Here is a 23,680-nt window from a genome sequence, read left to right as displayed (position 1 = left end):
TTTCACAAAGTGTAATTTTCCACTAACTTGTGACAAAAAATAAAATCTTCTATGAACTCACCATACACCTAATGGAATACCTTGGGGTGTCTTCTTTCTAAAATGGGGTCACTTGTGGGGTTCCTATACTGCCCTGGCATTTTAGGGGACCAAAACCGTGAGGAGTAGTCTGGAAACCAAATGCCTCAAAATGACTGTTCGGGGGTATAAGCATCTGCAAATTTTGATGACAGGTGGTCTATGAGGGGCCACATTTTTTGGAACTGCTCATAAGCAGGGTGGCCTCTGACAGGTTGTATTGGCACTGAAGTGCAGGAAGCGCAGGATGTTCTCAAATCGTGACCTGGACATGGCAGCAGAGAACATGGGCATGTGATGTATTGGATGCGTAGACCAATACGACCGCAATACACTCTTTTTGGCTAGACCCATGTTAAGGAGAAGGCCCCAAAAAATGTTACGTTCGGAAAGGCTGGGCATGGTAGCTTCTTGGATTGGCAGTTGCGGATTGTGTGGTATAACCGTTGGTCTCAGCCACAATTAAGTCGTAGAGACCAGCAGTGATCAGAAAAAAAAATTCTGTCACTGCGGTGGGGTGGGTGAGGGTTTGGCTGGGTGATCAGAAGCCCACAGGGGGCAGATTAGGGCCTGATCGGATGGATGGGAGTGCTAGGGGGTGACAGGAGGTGATTGATGGGTGATCAGTGGGTGATTAGAGGGGAGAACAGATGTAAATAATGCACTGGGGAGGTGATCAGGGGGGGGGGGGGGTCTGAGGGTGTTCTGAGGGTGTGGGCGTGTTTTTGGGTGCCCGCAGGGGGTGACAGGTGGTGACAGGAGGTGATTGATGTGTGTCTCAGGGGGTGATTAGAGGGGAGAATAGATGCAATCAATGCACTGGGGAGGTGATCGGAAGGGGGTTTAAGGGGGATCTGAGGGTTTGGCCGAGTGATCAGGAGCCCACACGGGCCAAATTAGGGCCTGATCTGATGGGTAGGTGTGCGAGTGGGTGACAGGAGGTGATTGATGGGTGTCTCAGGGTCTGATGGATAGCAGTGACAGGGGGTGATTGATGGGTGATCAGTGGGTGATTAGAGGGGAAAACAGATGTAAATAATGCACTGGGGAGGTGATCGTGGGGGGTCTGAGGACGATCTGAGGGTGTGGGCAAGTGTTTGGGTGCCCGCAAGGGGCAGATTAGGGTCTGATCTTATGGGTAGCAGTGACAGGTGGTGACGGGGTGATTGATAGGTGATCAGGGTGTGATTAAAGGGGAGAATAAATGCAAGCAATGCACTGGCGAGGTGATCAGGGGAGGGGGGGTCTGAGGGTGATCTGAGGGTGTGGGCGAGTGATTGGGTGCCCACAAGGGGCAGATGAGAGTCTGATCTGATGGGTAGCAGTGACAGGTGGTGACAGGGGGTGATTGATAGGTGATCAGGGTGTGATTAGAGGGGAGAATAGAAGCAAGCAATGCACTGGCGAGGTGATCGGGGGGGGGGGGGTCTGAGGGTGATCTGAGGGTGTGGGCGGGTGTTTGGGTGCCCGCAAGGGGCAGATGAGTTACTGATCTGATGGGTATGATGGGTAGCAGTGACAGGTGGTGACAGGGGGTGATTGATGGGTGATTAGAGGGGAGAACAGATGTAAATAATGCACTGGGGAGGTGATCAGGGGGGTGGTCTGAGGGCGATCTAAGGGTGTGGGCGGGTGTTTGGGTGCCCGCAAGGGGCAGATTAGGGTCTGATCTAAAGGGTAGCAGTGACAGGTGGTGACAGGGGGTGACAGGGTGATTGATAGGTGATCAGGGTGTGATTAGAGGGGAGAACAGAAGCAAGTAATGCACTGGTGAGGTGATTGGGGGGGGGGGGGTCTGAGGACGATCTGAGGGTGTGGGCGGGTGATTGGGTGCCCACAAGGGGCAGAAGGTCTGATCTGATGGGTATGATGGGTAGCAGTGACAGGTGGTGACAGGGGGTGATTGATGGGTGATCAGAGGGGAGAATAGATGTAAATAATGCACTGGGGAGGTGATAAGGGGGGTTTGAGGGCAATCTGAGTGTGTGGGGGCGGGTGATCAGGTGCCCGCAACGGGCAGGTTAGGGTCTGATCTGATGGGTGGCAGTGACAGGTGGTGACAGAGGGTGGTTGACAGGTGATTGACAGGTAATCAGTAGGTGATTACAGGGGATAGATGTATACAGTACACAGGGGGGGGGGGTCTGGGGAGGATCTGAGGGTGTGGAGGGTGATCAGGAGCCCCCAGGGGGCAGATTAGGACCTAATCTAAAATAAAGCATTGACAGATAGTGACAGGGACTGATTGATGGGTGATTAGGGGGTTGATTGGGTGCAAACAGTGGTCTGAGGGGGTGATCAGGGGGGGTCTGAGGGGTGCTGTGGGCGATCAGGGGGCAGAATCTGTGTGTGTGTGTGCTTACTAGGGGGGCTGCCTCCTGCCCTGGTGGTCCCTCGATCACTGGGACCACCAGGGCAGGAGGCAGTCTGTATAATATGCTTTTTATACATTACAAAGCGTATTATACGCTTACTATGCAGCAGATTGGGGGTTTGACGTCACGGGTGGGCGGAGCCTAATGCCGGCGGATGCGCGAGATCCCCGACAATTCAGTCCCCCAGGAGCCGCTGCTGATCAGCGTTACGCAGTCCTGGGGGTGCCACTTTGCCGCCGCCCATAGGTAGTGGGCGGTTGGCAAGTGGTTAAGGGGGTCAATTGTAAGTTTCCCTCCTCTTTTAATTTTCTCTCAAGAGTAGCAATATGGAGGTCTCAAAACAACTCTCAAATGACCTGATGACACAGATTGTTCACCATCATGGTTTAGGGAAATATACAGAAAGCTGTCTCAGAGATTTCAGCTGTCTGTTTCCACAGTTTGTACATATTGAAAAAATGGAAGACCACAGGCTCAGTTCAAGTTAAGGCTCGACGTGGCAGACCAAGAAAAATCTCGGATAGACAGAAACGATGAATGGTGAGAAAAGTCAGAGTCAACCCACAGACCAGCACCAAAGACCTACAATTTCATCCTGCTGCAGATGGAGTCACTGTGCATCGTTCAACCATTCAGCGCACTTTACACAAGTAGATGCTGTATGCGAGAGTGATGCAGAGGAAGCATTTTTTCCGCCCACAGCACAAACAGAGCCGATGGAGGTATGCTAAAGCACATTTGGATAAGCCAGCTTCATTTTGGAATAGGGTGCTGTGGACTGATGAAACTATAATTGAGTTATTTGGTTATAACAAGGGGCGGTATACATGGAGGAAAAAGAACACAGCATTCCAACAAAAACACCTGCTACCTACAGTAAATTATGGTGGTGGTTCCATCATGCTGTGGGGCTGTGTGGCCAGTGCAGGGACTGGGAATCTTGTCAAAGTTGAGGGACGCATGGATTCCACTCAGTATCAGCATATTCTGGAGGCAAATGTCCAGGAATCAGTGACAAAAGCTGAATCCGCGCCGGGGCTGGATCTTTCAACAAGACAACAACCTTAAGCACCGTTCAAAATCCACTAAGGAATTCATACAGAGGAACAAGTACAACGTTCTGGAATGGCCATCTCAGTCGCCAGGCCAGAATGTAATTGAAAATATGTGGTGTGAGTTTTAGAGAGCTGTCCATGCTCAGCAGCCATCAAACCTGAATGAACTAGAGATGTTTTCGTAAAGGCTGTAATTTCTGCAAAAGGAGGATTTACTAAATATTGACTTCATTTCTTTTTGTGGTGCCCAAATTTATGCACCTGCCTAATTTTGTTTAAACAATTATTGCACACTTTCTGTAGATCCAATAAACTTCATTTCACTTCTAAAGTAGCACTGTGTGTGTCTCCTATATGATATATTTAACTAACAATTTTTATCAGAACAACCAATGATTTATACAGGAAAATCATAACAATTTACAAGGTTGCCCAAACTTTCGCATTCCACTGTTTATACTAAACCTGGTGTGTCCATGTTCCAGGAGTGTCCTGTACATGTTCTTCCCCAAATGGTATCCTTCTGTGTCCCCCATGTGTCCTCCTGTATCCTGCATGTGTCCTCCTGTGTTTCCCATGTGTCCTCCTGTGCCCTCATGTCTCCATGTGTCCTCCTGTGTCCCCTTCTGTCCCAGCGTTTGTCCTCAGAGGCGGTGGAGGCAAGCGGGGGGAGCGGGCACACTGGAGACACAATGTAGGGAATCCCCAACATGGCGGCAGGTCAGTAGGTGTTTGTAAGTCGGGGATTGCATTTGCCGTATAAGATTCAGGGACTTTTTCTCCCCATTTTTTTGGGGGAAAAAAGTTTGTCTTATATGGCGGAAAATACGGTAGATCTTGATTGAAGTTGCAGTCTCTGGGAAACTTGTATTGTATTGTACTATTATACAGTTGCCTGTAGGGTTTTTGTGATTATTGAATCATTGATTTTTTATTGATCATGTTCATGAAGCTCTTAACCACTTGAGGACCCACCCTTTACCCCCCCTTAAGGACCAGCGCTGGTTTGATTGATCTGTGCTGGGTGGGCTCTGCAGCCCCCAGCACAGATCAGGGTGCAGGCAGGGAGATCAGATTGCCCCCCTTTTTTCCCCCCTATGGGGATGATGTGCTGGGGGGGTCTGATCTCTCCTGCCTGCTGTGGGTGGCGGGGGGGGGGGCACCTCAAAGCCCCCCTCCGCAGCGAAATTCCCCCCTCCCTCTCCTACCTGCTCCCCCCCCTGAGATCCGGGCTGCACAGGACGCTATCCGTCCTGTGCAGCCAGTGACAGGACGTCCCCTGTCACATGGCGGCGATCCCCGGCCGCTGATTGGCCGGGGATCGCCGATCTGCCTTACGGCGCTGCTGCGCAGCAGCGCCGTACAAATGTAAACAAAGCGGATTATTTCCGCTTGTGTTTACATCTAGCCTGCGAGCCGCCATCGGCGGCCCGCAGGCTATTCACGGAGCCCCCCGCCGTGATTTGACAGGAAGCAGCCGCTCGTACGAGCGGCTGCTTCCTGATTAATTAGGCTGCAGCTGGCGACGCAGTACTGCGTCGCTGGTCCTGCAGCTGCCACTTTGCCGACGCATGTTATGAGTGTGCGGTCGGCAAGTGGTTAAATAGTTTTATTTGACAATAATTTGACCAACTGATCAACTGACCAGACTCCCAATCAATCACTGGCTTGTGGAGTCTAAACCATGGTAAAATTAGTGGATGACATCTTCAACAAAAATAATTTTTGACATTCCCAATTTTAATCTGTAACCCAGGAGTAGAGGTAATCGGCTTATTGACCTTTAAGGGAGAATTATCAATAGCAGCAACCTTATCTGATAATTCCAAGCAGGAATACCTAGCTGTTTAGCCAGATCACTGTTCATGAAATTCGTAGCAGAACTACTATCAATAAAAGCTTGACCATTAAATAAATGATTGTTTACCCCAAAAGGTTGTGAAGGACAATAGCACTCATTGATATGTCTGAGGAAATACATGGTCAGCTAGGTGAGTTTCCCTGATCTCACCTAGGTATTGGAGTTTTCCGGCAACTTCCCTTTCTTTATTGGAAAGCATTTTAGCAGATGACCTTCACCTCCACAGTAGAGACCCTAAAGGCGCGTACACACGCCATACTGTAGCAAACAACGGGTTTGTCAGACCCTCCCGCTGGGCGGACGTTCTGCCGACAGTAGCATGTGTGTACAAGCTGTCGGCAGACTGATAAGACTGTTTCTGACAGATCTGCTGGGGTGTATGTCAGTGTATGGCCACCTTTATGTCTATCCTCCTTAATCCTGTTTCTCCTCCTACTTAGCCCATGCAGTTAGGGTCCTCTGAATTATCCTTGGAAGAGAAAACCAGATGACAGACTAAAGGCGCGTACACACCATACTGTAGCAAACAACGAGTCCGTCAGACCCTCCCGCTGGGCGGACGTTCTGCCAACAGTAGCATGTGTGTACACGCTGTCTGCAGACTGATAAGACTGTTTTTGACAGATTCGCTGCGGATCTGTCAGAAACAGTCTTATTAGTCTGCCGACAGCGTGTACACACGTGCTACTGTCGGCAGAGCGTCCGCCCAGCGGGAGGGTCTGACGGACCCGTTGTCTGCTAGCGTATGGTGTGTACGCACCTTTAGTCTGTCATCTGGTTTTCTCTTCCAAGGATAATCCAGAGGACCCTAACTGCATGGGCTACTTAGGAGGAGAAACAGGATTAAGGAAGACAGACATAAGGGTGGCCATACACTGGTCGATTTTTTTACTTCGATCGCTTATTATAACCAATAAATGACTCAAATGGATCAAGAATAGAGTTGTCATTTTGATGTAAAATCGATACTTATTGGCCGATATTCAATTAAATTCTTAAAATGAATCGGTAGAATATGTCAGGTTACTTAAATCAATGGAACAAGAATCGAGAGCTTTTCATTATGTATTCGAATGACCTTTACTCGATCTGATTCATCAGGGTGCTTATTTTGTGAGTGAAAATAGCCTCTGATCGATTAAAGGTGGAAAAATGGAACAAAAATCGACACTAGTGTATGGGCAAAAAAAAAAACTGATTCATGTTCGATAGATTTGTTTATTTTGAATCAATTCTAAGAATCGATAGGTCAATCGATCCTCCTATAATCGATCAGTGTACGACCAGCATTAGTCTTATGGTCAAACAAAACAAACTCTTTTTTTAACGTCTTTGTTGTAGTCTGCAGTCTATTCTAAAGAACAAGGTGATAGCTTCATCTAAGGTAGTAGGTGCAACATGACTGACCAATTGATCTTTAACAGCTTCTTTCGAAACTGGCGAAAGACAAGCAAACAAACACCCGGCCACCGGGAGCCTGATCTGGTGTGATACCTTCTTGGTTATGACAGAGTAAAAGTAGCTAGTGTAATTATACTCACAAAGATGGGTTGCTCTAAAGAGGCAACCACTCGTATGTGCAGGTGGAGAAGTACCGTCTCCACTCGGCCTTTTTCCCATAGGTTTTTTCGGTCGCAACTCCAAAATGAAACAATATTTTCGATTCTCCAGAAGAGAGAACGAAGAGTTCCTACTAAGTAGGATGCAATTAATGAATTTGGATGGTTGGAGGCGCCCAAGGAAAATGATAAGCAAATCTTCAAAATGGAAGAAGATAAGTAATAAGAGTTGGTATTCTCTGACTAATAAATTTTGCTTGGTCAGATTAGGGTAAAATATAATATCATTTATTAATTGCGAACAGCACTGTGACAACGCGTTTCTCGGCGTAAGCCGCTTCCTCAGATCAAATAAGTGCCTGCAAAGTAACTTTGTTCTTCCTTGTCTGCGAATGTCACAGTCACATAGCATATTCTTCTCTTTGTCCCAGCAAGAAGTTCATCCTGGAAGAGCCGGTTTCGGCCTTGCGCCGTCATCAGGGAACACTCAATATGCTATTTTACCCTAATCTGACCAAGAAAAATTTATTAGTCAGAGAATACCAATTCTTATTCCTTATCTTCTTCCATTTTGAAGATTTGCTTATCATTTTCATTGGGCGCCTCCAACCATCCAAATTCATTTAACAGCTTCTGATAATCCATACAAATACTGATCAAGAAGGGCTGGATGATTCCACCTGGTAGAAACTGACCACCTGCAAAATTCAGAAGCATATTCTTCAGCTGTCCCCTTTCACTGTTTTAGATGTCTAGCCCTTTGGGAGGCTGTGGCTGACAGATCTGGATCACAGTATAACACATTCATAGCTAAAAAAAAAATCCAATGCTGAGTTTCCAGGGGGAAGACTTAAGTCTCAGGATTGGCAATTTCCAAAGTTGCTGAACTGACTTCTAACTCCAGTCAACTTTTCTGGTAATGGTAACTTAGATTCTGCAATGGTAGCTGCATTAGCAGCAGCATGACTGGAGGCATTATAGCCTGAGGTGTGTATTCTCATTTCAGTTCTTGATTGGGTAACTTCCTACCTATGCTCCCTCATGGACAGCAGAGATTTGCCGATATGATCGCTTCAGTCAGATAGCCAGGGCTGGATTTCTGGGAAGGCCACAAAGGCCATGGCTCAGGGCGATAAAAATCAGCAGGGCGCTGAATTTGGAGAGATAAGAGGTCACATGTCAAAGTAAATCATCTCTCCAGCTTTGCTTTGGTCTGCCTGAATTCCAGAGATCCCTGCATCTCTCTCATTTGTGCAGAGTGTGTGTGATGACAGTCAGCATCTGCTGTCACCTGATGATCCTGTCCTCTGTATGATGAGAGTAGACAAACAATCTGCTGTGAGAAGAAAAATATATGGGCTCAAGTAGCAGAACGTTTGAGTTTGGATTAGTTTCTTTATGCACGCATTCACGGGCAGGAAGTATCAGCTCTCCTCTAACCCTGACTGATGTTTATTACTGGTCTGAGTTGTTAAAAACCTCAGACCAGTTTAATTTATGGCTTGTTTTTTTTTCCAAGGGAATGACATCAAAATTCTTTGTGCTACAGTTTAACTCTTTCCCAACACTTTTTAGAAGCAGCAAAGCATTGTACTGTGCTAGCCATCAGTGAAAGCAGGATGTTTTGAAACAGAATGACAACTGTATTACATTTATTTATATTTACAAAACAATCTATGCATCTTCTGCTAACTGAATATATAACTGTGTGCCCTAACATCTTGTATTCAGGAACATAGTCTGAATATGGCTTATTAGCCAAAGGCTCACTGTTTTTCTTTTGGTTAGCCAATAAATCGTATCATTCTGTTACAAAACTTCAACTTCCTGCTGACTGATCTTAAGATCTGTCATAACTTGCCCTAAGTGCTAAATTTACTGTCAGATCAACTATTTCCAACATGTCCTATCTGCTTTACGATGGATTTTCTGAATGATTTTTTTTCATGGAAATGAACAGAAAATCGATTGAAAAATTGATCAGAAATCAGATCAGACATGTTGGAAATAATCGATCTGACAGTAAATCTGTCAGAAAATTGCATCATGTTTACCTAGCATTACACTACATCTATGGTAGTGTGTGTAGTTTGGGATCCTTCCACTTACCTGTTCTGTGGTTTGGATGGGCTTCTCTCCATTGTACTGCTGTCCTCTGTTGTGGCTCTTACTGTAGCTAGTCGCACAGAGGACAAAGAAGGAGCACATGCTCTGTCCACTCGGGCTCCTTGTAATTTCGTACTCCTTTGCAGATGTGCAAAGCAGCCGGGGCTGGGAGTGTTAGGCCAGGTTTCCATTTGTGCGAAAACGGGCCGATTCCCCAGCCACGAATTCGGATGGAATTTGGCCGCCTATAGAACTCTATGAAGAGCATCCGTATTCGTAGCCGGGGAAAAATCTGAGGCCCTGCAGCATAAATTCACGCATCACTGTCCGAATCCTATAGCCGTGCATAGCGTGGCTAGAGGGATTCGGCTGCGAGACAGGTCAAAGCTGTGCCAGCATCGCGTTTCGCAAGACGCATGCTGAGCACAGTGGAAGCAAGCCCTTATGGGTATGTGCACTTGACAAGTGCCACTCATACATGAGCATCATTTCTGAATTGTGCAAGCCCCGAACACTATCAGCTGCTGTGCATTCAGACAGGAGTGCCAAATTACATGGAGTGGACAGAGCATGCGCTGCTTCTTGGTTGAACAGGGGGCAGAGCAGCAAAACATTCAAACCAGTCATCACTAGAGTTGGACAGGATGAGGGGGAAGGGGGCGGTTGGTGACAGCCGGCCTAGGGCACTGGAAAGTACAAATCCGGCCCTGCAGATATCAGAACCATTCCAGACGCCTGTATCTTGATAATCACATCTAATTTTTATTAGTGCAATAATGCCGATGTGATGCTGGGTAATACATAGACTGGTGAAGGTCAAAAAGAGTGTCTTCCTCCCCAATCCTCTGCAAACAGGTACCTCGGATATCTTTCACATAATGCAAAGAGATTGATATTCATTGTTTTATTGCTAATAATTGATGGCTTTAAAAACTCCTTCTAAGAGGATAGTATACTGGTATATAATAATGTGGGTAGGGGAGGTGTGCACATGGGTAATCAGTATATATGGTTATACTGCGGTGATGGCAAAAATACATTTTTTATAGAGGTTTATGGGTTTTGTTTTTTCCTTTTGTACATAGACATTTTGCTGTGGCTATTATTTGGATTAATTTTAAATGATGTGGTCACAGAGGTTTTGGAGCATGGTGGTTATGTGTAAGGGTATGGGGATTCGATATTGTGTTAAAAATTATGCATAGTTTTGCACTATACAATTGGTGAAATTTCAGGTTCAGGGAGTCGCAATGTATATTGAGGGTAGTGGCAATTATAGTTATGCGCCTTCACAAATATGTACTTAGCACTTTAAATTAATACAATTTTGGTAGTGATTGATAGCTTTTAAACGTATTCTCAATCAATATTGTAGTATGTATATCCCATATGGAAACAAAATGTCTAGGAATAAAAAAAGGCCTCTATGGATGAATAGAAAGGTTAGGGATAAAATGAAGAGGAAAAAGAATGCCTATAAGGTCCTAAAACAGGAGGGGACTGAGGCTGCACTAAGCAATTATAAGGAGTGCAATAAAAATTGTAAAAAAGAAATTAGGCTGGCAAAGATCGAAGCTGAAAATCAAATCGCTAGGGATATCAAATCTAACCCAAAAAAGTTTTACAAGTACATCAACTCTAAAAAAAGAAAGGTTGACTGTATAGGAATCCTAAAGGATGAGGGTGGGAACTCAATGGTGGACGACCAAGGTAAGGCAGAGTTATTAAATGCTTTCTTTGCTTCTGTCTTCACAAAGGAAACAGCACTGTTGCAAATTACAGAGGCAGAAGAGTCTCAATCTTCTAACTGTAATATTAAATACTTAACGCAGGAAGAAGTAAAGGCAAGACTAAATAAATTAAAAATAGACAAGGCACCTGGCCCGGATGGCATGCATCCTCGGGTCCTAAGAGAATTAAGTTCAGTTATAGCTAAGCCCCTTTATCTTATCTTTTGTGACTCTCTTGCAACTAGCAGAGTCCCAGTGGATTGGCGTACAGCCCACGTTTTCCCATTATTTAAGAAGGGCAAAAAATCTGATCCAGGAAATTATAGACCTGTAAGCTTAACATCAGTTGTATGCAAACTATTTGAGGGGTTACTAAGAGATACTATACATGACTTCATAGTAGAAAATAATCTTATTTCTCAGCATCAACATGGGTTTACTAAAGACAGGTCCTGTTTGACTAACATGCTCAGCTTTTATGAGGTAGTGAATGCTAATATGGATATTGGGAATGCTGTAGATGTGATATACTTGGACTTTGCAAAGGCCTTCGACACTGTTCCCCACAGAAGTCTGGTGCAAAAGTTGAGGATGCAAGGACTGGGGAAGAGTTTGTGTGCATGGATAGGGAACTGGCTAATGGACAGAAAACAAAGAGTTGTGGTCAATGGATCGTACTCAAAATGGGAGACTGTTAGCAGTGGGGTCCCACAGGGGTCTGTACTGGGTCCAGTGCTCTTCAATTTATTTATTAATGACCTAGTAGATGCAGTAGTGAGCAATGTTGCTATTTTTGCAGATGATACAAAATTGTGCAGAATCATCAACTCTCAGGAAGATAGTGTCATATTGCAACAGGATCTGGATAGGATGGCTATATGGGCACATACATGGCAGATGAAATTCAATATTGACAAATGTAAAGTCATGCATTTTGGTCGTACCAATGGTCTAGCACCATACAAAATAAATGGGATACAGTTGGGAACATCAAACTTGGAGAAGGACTTAGGAGTACTCATCGACAACAAGTTAAATAATCGTACTCAATGCCAAGCCGCTGCAGCTAAAGCGAACAAAATTTTGGGATGCATTAAAAGGGAAATAAAAACTCGAGATGCTAGCATAATATTGCCCCTGTTTAACTCTCTAGTAAGGCCACATCTGGAATATGGAATTCAGTTCTGGGCACCACATTACAAAAAAGATATTGCAGTTTTAGAGCAGGTGCAGAGACGAGCTACAAAATTGATACGTGGGATGGAAGGTCTCGCTTACCAAGAAAGGTTAGATAAACTGGGTTTATTTAGTCTAGAGAAAAGACGCCTTAGAGGAGATCTAATTAACATGTATACATACATTAGAGGGCAATATAATAGCTTGGCGGATGAGCTTTTTGTCCCTAGGCCTTCTCAAAGGACTAGAGGACATGAGCTGCGCATGGAGGAAAAACGTTTTAGCCATTTATTTAGGAAAGGGTTCTTTACAGTAAGAGTGGTTAAGATGTGAAATGCATTGCCACAGGAAGTCGTTATGGCAAACTCTATAACTGCATTTAAAGGGGGCTTAGATGCTTTCCTTGCGTTGAAAGACATCCATGGCTACAATTACTAGGTTATGCCTAATGATGTTGATCCAGGGATTTTATCTGATTGCCATCTGGAGTCAGGAAGGAATTTTTCCCATTTGGGGCTAATTGGACCATGCCTGGTGGGGTTTTTTTCGCCTTCCTCTGGATCAACAGGGGTATGTGGGGGACGGGCTGGAGTTGTACTTTGTAATGGTTGAACTCGATGGACGTATGTCTTTTTTCAGCCAAAATAACTATGTAACTATGTAACTATGTAATGCACTTTAATATGATGCACATTGCACTTAAAATATGGAGTGCTAGCTGGGTAATAGCTATGCACACACACTGTTAATATGAAGCTGTTATGAATCACGTGATCATTATTTACATATTTAAAGCCCCATCTACACAATACGATTCTTTGTGCGATTCGATTACGTTTCTCTTTCCGATCCGATTAAATCCGACATGTCCGATCGGGATTTGATTTGATTCAATTCGATTTACCATTATTTTGCAATGACATATCGAATTGAATCGAATCGAATCCGGATCGGACATGTCGGATTTAATCGGATCGTAAATAGAATCGTAATCGAATCACACAATGAATCGTATCATGTAGATTGGGCTGTAGACTTGTAGTGGCTTAGGTTTAGCATTTGCATTTGGGGATATTAATATTAGAATGGGATGTGGTTGCTTTATTGGGATCCTTATACCTGTATGGCTATTTGTAGTATATAGTGTATGGTTATGTATAGTATGGAATAACATCACTGAGCTGCGAAGGTGGTAGGAGAGTAGGTATATTATATGACGTGGGAACTCACATCTTAGTTAAAGCGGTATTGTCACCATAAAAATCAAATTTCAACAGCAACTGGTCTGAGTGTATTAAGTGATAAAGATGCTAATCCTGCATTCAAAACTTGCAAAACTTTTTCTGCTGTTATGGTTTGGAGTTATCACATACTTTATGAGCACTGGCCCTGGTGCCAATTGAATGCTGGGAGTTCTTTTTATCTATAATATATTCCTCCTCTTCCATTTATTTCCATGCCTAGCTTTCTTATCTGAAACACCTCTGCTCACTTGTGTTTACAAGCAAGGCTGAGGTGACTCAGCGATTGGAGGATAAGCAGGGCCGGATTTCTGGGAAAGCCAGAAAGGCCATGGCCTAGGGCGATAAAATTAGATAAGATAAGAAGGGCGCCATGACTTGAAGACAGAAGGGGTCATATGTCAAAGTAAATCATCTCTTCTGGTCCCGCAGCGCAGTCATCCAGCGCCCTGCTCTGCACTAATAGCTGAATTCCAGAGTTCCCCAATCCCTGCATCTCTCTCTCACTTCCTGATGTGTTAAAACAATCAGGATCAATCATAACTGTCACTGATAATCCATTCCTCTGTATGATGGACATACAGATCGATGTGAGAAATACCAGAGATTTACATTACAAAGCAGATAGAACTAAGTTCCGCTGAGTTTTAATGCAGGCATTCACAAACATCAGTGAGCTCTGCTAGTTTTTTCACATCTTTTACAGCTTTGACACTGACCCCAGCAGTTGTTAATTAATTTATCTAATCCTAATTTATGACTGTTTTTGCAGGAAGGAGCCTGGTGGTATGCAGACGTTGACGAGCTTGAAGGAAAAGCGGGAGCGTCGGGCTGGAGGTGTACTGGCGTAAGTCCGCGTCCAAACCACGCACTGTGTTATCAACCTGTGTAGAGAAGGCCAGAATGGTTCGCCAGCGAACAATTCCCAGCGAACATCAGCTGTTCGCGTTCGCGGCGGGTAGCAAACAGATAGGGTGGTTTGATCCGCTCCCTATACCTCTTCATTGGACTAAATTTTGACCTCTTACATCAGAGTCAGCAGACACATGGCAGCCAAGCAGGCTGAACTCACCCACTGGCCCCCGCCGCCCCTCCCCCCATAAAAACGCAGCAGCACTGGCCATGTTCTTAGTCTAGTGCTGCTGTAGAGAGGGGAAGAGAGAGACATCGCTGCAGAGACAGGGACAGTTAACTAGGTGCTTCTGTTTATTGCTGATTGCTGAAAGCACCCAAAATCAAAAGTCCTTTTGAGGGCTCATATTGTTCTACTTTTTTGTGTGTGTGTGTGTGAGACACTGGTCACACTGCATACAGGCCTCAATCATTGCTGGGCTGTGTAGTTCTAATATACGCTTCTATCTATATTGCAAGCAAGCCAGCACACTGTCTATCATAAGCTGTGCTTAGCTTGCTACTGTATCTGTTATTGATATCTGTCTGTGTGGGTTACACACTGCATACAGGCCACAGTCATTGCTGGGCTGTGTAGTTCTACTATACACTTATAACTATTGCAAGCAAGCCAGCACACTGTCTTTCATAAGCTGTGCTTAGCTTGCTACTGTATTTGTTATTGATATCTGTCTGTGTGGGTTGCACTTACACTGCATACAGGCCACAGTCAGTTGCTGGCCCTTGTAGTTCTACTATATTCTTCTAACTATTGCAAGCAAGCCAGCACACTGTCTATCATAAGCTGTGCTTAGCTTGCAACTGTAGTTGTTATTGATATCTGTGTGAGTTACACACGGCATACAAGTTACAGTCAGTTGTTGGCCCTTGTAGTTCTACTATACTCTTCTAACTATTGCAAGCAAGTCAGCCCACTGTCTATCATAAGCTGTGCTTAGCTTGCAACTGTATTTGTTATTGATATCTGTGTGGGTTACACACTGCATACAAGCCACAGTCAGTTGCTGGCCCTTGTAGCTCTACTATACACTTATAACTATTGCAAGCAAGCCAGCACACTGTCTATCATAAGCTGTGCTTAGCTTCCAATTGTATCTGTAATTGATATCTGTCTGTGTGGGTCACACACTGCATACAGGCCAGGCCACAGTCACTGCTGGGCCTTGCAGTTCTACCATCCTCTTCTATCTATTACAAGCCAGCTTATTGTGTATCATAAGCAGTGCTAAGTTTGCAACTGTATTTGTGATTGAAAGTACTATAGGATATCTCTGTGTGTGTATTAAAGTACACAGGCCTGTAATACACACACACACAAACACACACACAGCTGCTGTGTATTTGACACTGATTGTGTGCCTCTTTGTGATTACACACACTGTCTACCACTATTCAATATTGTTAGTAGTACTGCATACCCCCAATATGGAAAAAATAACAAGCAGAGGCAGGCCACCCCGCAGGTCTGTTCGAGATCATGCTGGCGTGATTTCATGTGGCCCTCGACCAAAGCACAGTGTTCAGACAGCACGTACCCTCAACCCCCAAGATTCCGAAGACATAGGTGACTAACACAGAACACCTCATCTTCCTCATGGAACCGTGACATATCTTCCTCCACCTGCTCTGATTCGGTTTTATATTTTTTGTGTCTCTGCCTCAGATTACAGCGATGCCATCTGTACTATCTGCCACTGTCGTTAAAAAAAGCAACACCCATGTAGGGACAAGTGCCTTACGAAGGCACTTAATGTTCCATCACCCCAAACACCAATGGGATGAGCACATGAGAAAAAGAAGCACACAAAGGCAAAGCCACCCTCCGCCTCATCTTCCTCCTCCAGGTGCAGCATCTTCAGCCGCTTTATCCTCTGCTGCCCTTGCACTTTCACAGCCACCCTCCTAAGTTCTGCCACTCACCTTGAGCAGTTCTTGCTCCTCTGCCCACAGCAGCCAGGTGTCCGTTACGGAAATATTTTAGCGTAAGAAGCCAATGTCTGCCAGTCACCCCCTTGCCCGGCATTTGACAGCTGGCTTGTCGGAACTGTTAACCGGCCAGCTGTTATCATACAAGCTGGTGGACTCTGAGGCCTTCCGAAAACTTGTGGCGATTGGGACACCGCAGTGGAAAATCTTCCTCCGCCTGCTCTGATTCGGTTTTATATTTTGTGTGTCTCTGCCTCAGATTACAGCTATGCCATCTGTACTATCTGCCACTGTCGCTAAAAAAAGCAACACCCATGTAGGGACAAGTGCCTTACGAAGGCACTTAATGTTCCATCACCCCAAACACCAATGGGATGAGCACATGAGAAAAAGAAGCACACAAAGGCAAAGCCACCCTCCGCCTCATCTTCTTCCTCCAGGTGCAGCATCTTCAGCCGCTTTATCCTCTGCTGCCCTTGCACTTTCACAGCCACCCTCCTAAACTCCGCCACTCACCTTGAGCAGTTCTTGCTCCTCTGCCCACAGCAGCCAGGTGTCCATTAAGGAAATATTTCAGCGTAAGAAGCCAATGTCTGCCAGTCACCCCCTTGCCCGGCGTTTGACAGCTGGCTTGTCGGAACTGTTAACCCGCCAGCTGTTACCATACAAGCTGGTGGACTCTGAGGCCTTCCGAAAACTTGTGGCGATTGGGACACCGCAGTGGAAGATACCAGGCCGCAATTATTTTTCCAAAAAGGCGATACCCAAACTGTACCGTGAAGTTGAAAGGCAAGTGGTATCATCTCTGGCACACAGCGTTGGATCAAGGGTCCATCTGACCACGAATGCCTGGTCTGCAAAGCACAGTCAGGGCAGGTATATTACTTATACGGCACATTGGGTAAACCTGGTGACCGCTGGCAAGCATGGAGTACGTGGCCGTGCAGCGGACTTGGTGGTGACACCACCACGGCTTGCAGGCAGGTCTGCTGACACCTCCTCTCCTCCTCCTCTTATTCTTCTATCCTCTTCACTGACGTCCTCCTCCTCAGTTGAATCCAGGGGAGGACTGGGACCATTTAGCCTGGGGGGAAAACACAACCTAGAGGCCCGGTCACGGAATCCCCAGCCCAAATACATTTGCACGCAATAAAGATATGTTTCAATGGTAGTTTAAAGCAACAATACATTTTGCATTTACGTTAAGAAAGCATGCATCCATCTTGCCTCCTGTCAACATTTCAGGGTGGGGGTGTAATTGTGTGGGGGACATTTTCTTGTTGCACTTTGGGCCGTTGAGGGTACTATCTGCATTAGGTTTGTATGTTTTCCCTTTGTCTATGTGGGTTTCCTCTGGGCACTTTAGTTTCCTCCTACATTAAAAAAAATACAGATAAGTTAAAAGGCTTACCCCTAAATTGGCTCTAGACTACAATAGACATATGACTATGGTACGGATTAGCTTGTGAGCTGATTTGAGGACAGTCAGTGACATGACTATGCACTCTGTAATGTGCTGCAGGAGATGTCAGTTCTATATAAATACATAATAATCTGGTAGGACATTAGACTATGACTATGGTAGGGATTAGATTGTGTGCTCCTCTGCGGACAGTCAGTAACATGACTATGTACTCTGTAGAATGCTGCAAAAGACATTTTATAAATACTAAAAAATCTCCCTCAAGGTATTCCCTGGTGGTCTTATGGTCCCTTGATCTCCATATAACTTTCCCTAATGATCTTGTGGTCCCCTCTCCCCTTTACAGTAAGCCCTGGTTTGGTTGTTTAGTGGTCCCCTATCCTCATTTAGCTCCCCTAGTGGTCACCCTCCCACTCTTCTCCTGTATAATCAGAGTAGTGGTGCAGCAGTGGTGCTTGACAGTCTTACCTCCTCCAGCAATGTGTCCGTCCTCCACAGCTAGTGGCCGTCTGCTCTCTGTCTATCTTTATCTCCTGCACATTGTGTGTAATCAGGCGATGTTCAGGATAACCAAGTCGTAGTGAGCAGGTGGCCGCTACAGAGGACAGACATCTAGCTGGATGAGCTGAGACTGCTGTGCTCAGAGGCGGGACAAGGTCCTCCAGCACCCAAGGCTGAGACACCAAAGTGCGCCCCTCCATCCCTGCCACCCCAGCTGTCACACACTGATTGCTATTAGACTAAGAGGGCCACAGAGCCCACAACCTCTCCAACACCTTAATATCTAGTTATCTGGCTTGCAGTCACTGCTATGTATCCCCTTTTCTTATTTATTTCTGTTTTAAACACATTTAGGAATGACAGCTGAATGAATTGTGCTCCCCTTCCTACACTGCGCCCTGAGGCTGGAGCCTCTCCAGCCTATGCCTCGGCCCGGCCCTGGCTGTGCTGCTACTCTGCATACAGGGGAGCACAGTAGTATAGCAGTGAGTGTCTCCTCCTCTGCTCAGTGCAGTGTTGGGTGCAGCCAGAGTCCCCTCAGTCATGGGCCTAATGCAGCCACCACCAGCCGCACCCCCTAAGTCATTGGTGCCCAGTGTACCTAAATGAAGCAGGTGCCCCCAGCTTCATAATGCCTAGTACACACAATGCTATTTTCCATCAGATTGATGGGTCAAATCAATAATTTCCGGCATGTCTGATCTGTTCCTGATCAAGAATGGGATCGATTTTCAGATTAGTACTACAAAAAAAAAAAAAAATAGATCCCGTTCTCGATAGGGAGCAGATCATACATGCCGGACATTATCAATTCGACCCGTGGATCTGATGGAATATAGCATTGTGTGTACCAGCCTTAAAGCTACACTGCCTGTCCCCTCCCTTCAGTATTTCACAATACCCCATCTAACGGCAGTGACAGTACAGGGAAATGGTCACATAGGTTTCTTCAGTGCAGAAGCTTGACCGTGGGAAAGCATGTCCATACTGGGCATGTGCAAACGAGGCCCACACATGCCCAGGAGAACTAAGGCACTTGTGCATGGCTCTTTTCATTCATGTAAAAGCACTCCATTTGATTGGGCATGTGTGGATGTTACTTGCGCATGCGGAGTACCGATACAGCTCCCAGCATACCTCTCCCACTCCATAGAGGCACTACAGCTCCCAGGGCCGGGCCGAGGCATAGGCTGGAGAGGCTCCAGCCTCAGGGAGCAGTGTAGGAGGGGGCGCACAATTCATTCAGCTGTCATTCCTAATTGTGTATGAAGCAGAAAGAAATAAGAAAAGGGGATACATAGCAGTGACTGCAAGCCAGATAACTAGATATTAAGGTGTTGGGGAGGTTGTGGGCCCTGTGGCCCTCTTAGTCTAATAGCAATCAGGGTGTGACAGCTGAGGTGGGAGGGATGGAGGGGCGCACTTTGGTGTCTCAGCCTTGGGTGCTGGAGGATCTTGTCCCTGCTCTGACAGCTCCCATCATGCTCCTCCCCTTCCAAAGCGGCACCACAGCTCCCAGCATGCCTCTCCTCCTCCATATAGAATTAGATAGCCCCCAGGGCTCCCCAGGCTTTTTTCAATGTGAATAATGTTCCCCTGGTGCCCCTGTAGAGTATTTACAGTGGCGCACACTCACCTGTCCAGCCAGCGGGCTCCCTCCATCTGTGTGCTTCATCCTCACAGGCACCTCATCTCCATGACCTGGTGAAATGTACACACCTATGTGCTGCTGGGTCACTGAGATAAGGTGCCTGTGAGGATGGAGACGTTAGCACACAGCTGAGCACGCTCCGCTGTGAATACTCAGCAGAGGTTCTGGGGGTCCACTATTCAATTTGGGGAGACCAAGGGGGGACCAGCAAACAGCTGTGGGGCCCTGGGGAACAACCCAACAATATATGGAGTAGGGGTATGCTGGGACCTGTGGTGCCTCTAGGGAAGGCAAGGAGCATGACTGGAGCCGTGGTGCTTATAGGCAGGAGCTTGCTGGGGGCTGTGGTAACTCTTTTGAGGGAAAGAGACCTGCTGGGAACAGTAGTGCCTCTATAGGGGAAGACTTGATGGGGCTATGGTGCCTCCATGGGGGGGGGGGGATGCTGGTAGCTTTAGTGCCTCTATAAGGGAGGGGGAGACTTCCTGGGAAATTTGGTGCCTCTATTGAGGGAAAGGGACATGCTGGGACTTGTGGTACCTCTATGGAGGGGAGGGACATGCTGGGAACAGTAGTGCCTCTATTGGGGAGGGGGAGACTTCCTGGGAGCTTTGGTGCCTCTTTTGAGGGAAAGGGACATGCTGGGACTTGTGGTGCCTTTATGGAGGGGAGGGACATGCTGGGAACAGTAGTGCCTCTATGGGGGGAACCTGCTGGGAGATATGGTACCTCTCTAGAGGGGGAGGGGAAAAACGGCCTACCTAATGCTGTGGAGTGGGGGAGGGGTGTCAGAAACTTACAGGCATGCAGAGTCACAGCAGCAGAAGAAATTCCCAGCCATGCACAGCAGCAGAAGAAATTCCCAGCCATTCATCTGATTCTCTCCCAGTGCAGTGTGGTGTCTCTCTTCTCTGGGGCCCTGGCTGCTTCTCCCCATGAATGCACACCACACAGAGCAGCCTGGCAAGTGTGTCTCAGCGTGGCCTCTCCACAGGCCGGGGGGCGGAGCCTACACACATACACACAGTGCACCACGCAGTCTGTTGGTGCACAATGAGAGAGAGGATGCCGGGAGAAGCAGCAGCTTTCAGCCAATGCCCTGCTCCCTGGCCCTACTGAGTAAGCCTATCAGAACAGCAGTGGGCTGCTGGGGGCGGGGCTGAATCGAGTGGCTGCGGAGCTGCTCTAAACTATTTTACCACCGCACCGGCCCTGATCGATTGAGATGGCGACGGCCCGGGGGGAGAATGCCACCCGTCCCCCCGGGCCAGTCCGCCCCTGGTTGAATCCTACTTTACTGTTGCGCTCTCCTCTCAAACTGCACACCAACAGCTCCCCAGAGCCTATTCCACATGCCAGGTATGACGGCGTCACGCCATCTTGGACATGTCTTGCCTCAAAGCTGATAGTCACACCGGACCAGCACTCCTGGTTGCTCTGAACAAACAGGTGGATCAGTGGTTGACCCCGCACCAACTGGAGATTGGCAACGTGGTGTGTGACAACGGAAGCAATCTCTTGTCGGCTTTGAGTTAGGGCAGGTTGACACATGTGCCCTGCATGGCACATGTGCTGAATCTTATAATCCAATGATTTGTGTGTAAGTTCCCAGGCTTACAGGAGGTCCTGACGCAGTCCAGGAAGGTGTGTGTGCATTTCAGGCGTTCCTATACGGCCATGGCATGCTTATCCGGTATTCAGCGGAGAAAGAACTTGCCAGTGAGGCGCTTGATTTGCGATAGCCCGACTCGCTGGAATTCAACACTCCTCGTGTTTGACCTGCTACAACAGGAAAAAGACGTCAACAAATATCTGTACAGCTACGGTGCTAGAGCAGGCTCTGGGGAGCTGGGGATTTTCTTGCCGAGACCCTGGACACTCATGCATAATGCCTACAGGCTCATGCGTCCGTTTGAGGAGGTGACAAACCTGGTGAGTCGCAGTGATGGTGCCATCAGCGACCTGATCCCATACGCTTTCTTCCAAGAGTGTGCCGTGCGTAGAGTGGTGGATCAAGCTGTAGAGGAGCTTGAACAGGAAGAGGAAGAGTTGTGGGAACCAGAACCAGATTTGTCATCAACACCTGTGGCAGCACAGAGGAGGGGGGAGGAGGGGGAAGAGGAGGAGGAAGGTGGCATTGAGGAGGAGATGGAAGAATAACCACAGCAGGCGTCACAGGGGACTTGTTCTGCTCACCTTTCGGGTACCCGTGGTATTGTTTGTGGCTGGGGGGAGGAGGAGAACTTTCCTGACATCACTGAGGAAGAGTAGATGACTACTAGGTCGGCATCCAACCTTGTGCAGATGGGGTCTTTCATGCTGTTCAGCCTGTTGAGGGACCCTCCTATAAGAAGGCTCAAGGGGAATGACCTGTACTGGGTGGCAACGCTACTAGACTCTCAGTATAAGCACAAAGTGGTGGAGATATTACCAAATTACCAGAAGGCTGAAAGGATGCAGCACTTGCACAACAATTTGTCAAGTATGCTTTACAGTGCTTATAAGGGTGATGTCACAGCACAACGGAAAAAAGGTGCCAGTAATCCTCCTCCTCCCATGTCCACGCAGGCAAGGACAGGACGCTCTGGTGATCTGATGGTGATGTCGGACATGCGGACGTTCTTTAGTCCAATGCCTCGCCTCAGCCCTTCCGGATCCACCCTCCATGAACGCCATCAACCGGCAGGTATACTACCTGGCTGTAAGTGCGGATATAGACACTCTGAGCAGCGATGAACCCCTGGACTACTGGGTGCACAGGCTTGACCTGTGACCAGAGCTGTCACAATTTGCCATCCAACTTCTGGCTTGCCCTGCCTCAAGCGTCATGTCAGAAAGGACCTTCAGAGCAGCAGGAGGCATTGTCACTGACAAGAGAAGTCGCCTAGGTATAAAAAGTGTTCAGTACCTCACCTTTATGAAAATGAATGAGGAATGGATCCCGGAGGGCTACTGCCTGCCCGAAAACTAAGTCAGTCCCTACACAGCATCTCTGCCTGCATGCCGCTGCTGCTTGCCCAAAGACTAAGTCAGTCCCCACACAGCATTTCTGCCTGCAGGCTGCTTGACTGCCTTCTCTGCCACCCCCAACAGGGTCCAAGACTCCAGGTGGATTCCTGAATTTTTAAGCCCGATGCTAGCAGTGGCCGCTACCAAAAATGATAATATTTTTTCTGGTGTGTGTACATGCCTAATTTTTCTGGTTGCACTGTGGCTACAACAACAAAACAAAAAGCATGTGCATGTGTCAATTACCCTTCATGATCGTTACTTTGCCACGGTGAAGGGGCTTGCCTATCACAATGAAGCAATGACCTATATGAGTGTGTTGGGGGCACACCCAAGATAATAAGGTTGTTGCTTCATTGTGGACAGACCAAATTCGATCAGCTAGACAGTCACTGTTGTTCTGTCATTGAGCTACCTCAGCCCGACCATATGGGCTGGAAAACCATCTGCATTCTCATCAACATGCGCACCAGCACGGCCATCATTACACAAACAGCTGTTTGCGGTGCGTTAAACTGTGAGTTTGGTCTATCAGAGTGAAGACGTACCCTACTTACACTACCTGATCGATATACACACGCAAGATGTTTTAAAGCACTTTATGTCTCCAATTTAGCAATGCAAAGTGATTTCTGCACTTTATTTGCCTGCCCATTGAAGTCTATAGCGGTTCGGCTGGTTCACGCGAACTCGAACTTCTGTGGAAATCTGAAGTTCTAGCCATCTCTAAACCTGTGTAATTGCTTCGCTAGTGGAATAAATACACTTTTAAGCAGCCTGGTGCAAGCATGATGTTGCACGGTCTGGAGCCTCCGTGATCCACCATACTTGATACATGTGATACAAGCCAACATCCAGTGAGTGCATTCACAACAGTGGAGAGATGCTAACTAAAACTCCTCATGGTGGCATGTTCCTGTGGAGTGCAGTGAATTGATGGTGCATTTGCACAAATCTAAACGATTTTAGGCGCTTTGGAGTTGATTCACTAAACAGTGTTATTGAATAGCGTTTGAGCGCTACATGAATTACGCACGTCATTGTGCATGTTAAGTTTTACACACATTAAAACTACAC

At 46.8% G+C, this 23,680-nt stretch overlaps 1 protein-coding gene across 1 annotated transcript in view; it reads left to right on the top strand.

Moving 5' to 3' along the window:
• The window catches only part of LOC137527429 (uncharacterized), a 171,988-nt gene that overhangs the window by 28,109 nt on the left and 120,199 nt on the right, over positions 1-23,680 (top strand). The window contains exon 5 of the mRNA XM_068247945.1: positions 13,954-14,028. Coding sequence (XP_068104046.1) covers positions 13,954-14,028 — 75 coding nt within the window. The remainder of the gene's footprint in view (positions 1-13,953; positions 14,029-23,680) is intronic.

The sequence above is a fragment of the Hyperolius riggenbachi genome, chromosome 8 (genome assembly GCF_040937935.1).
Source record: "Hyperolius riggenbachi isolate aHypRig1 chromosome 8, aHypRig1.pri, whole genome shotgun sequence".
Lineage (NCBI taxonomy): Eukaryota > Metazoa > Chordata > Amphibia > Anura > Hyperoliidae > Hyperolius > Hyperolius riggenbachi.
Note: the sequence above shows the minus strand (reverse complement) of the source record. Positions and strands in the feature narration are given on the sequence as shown.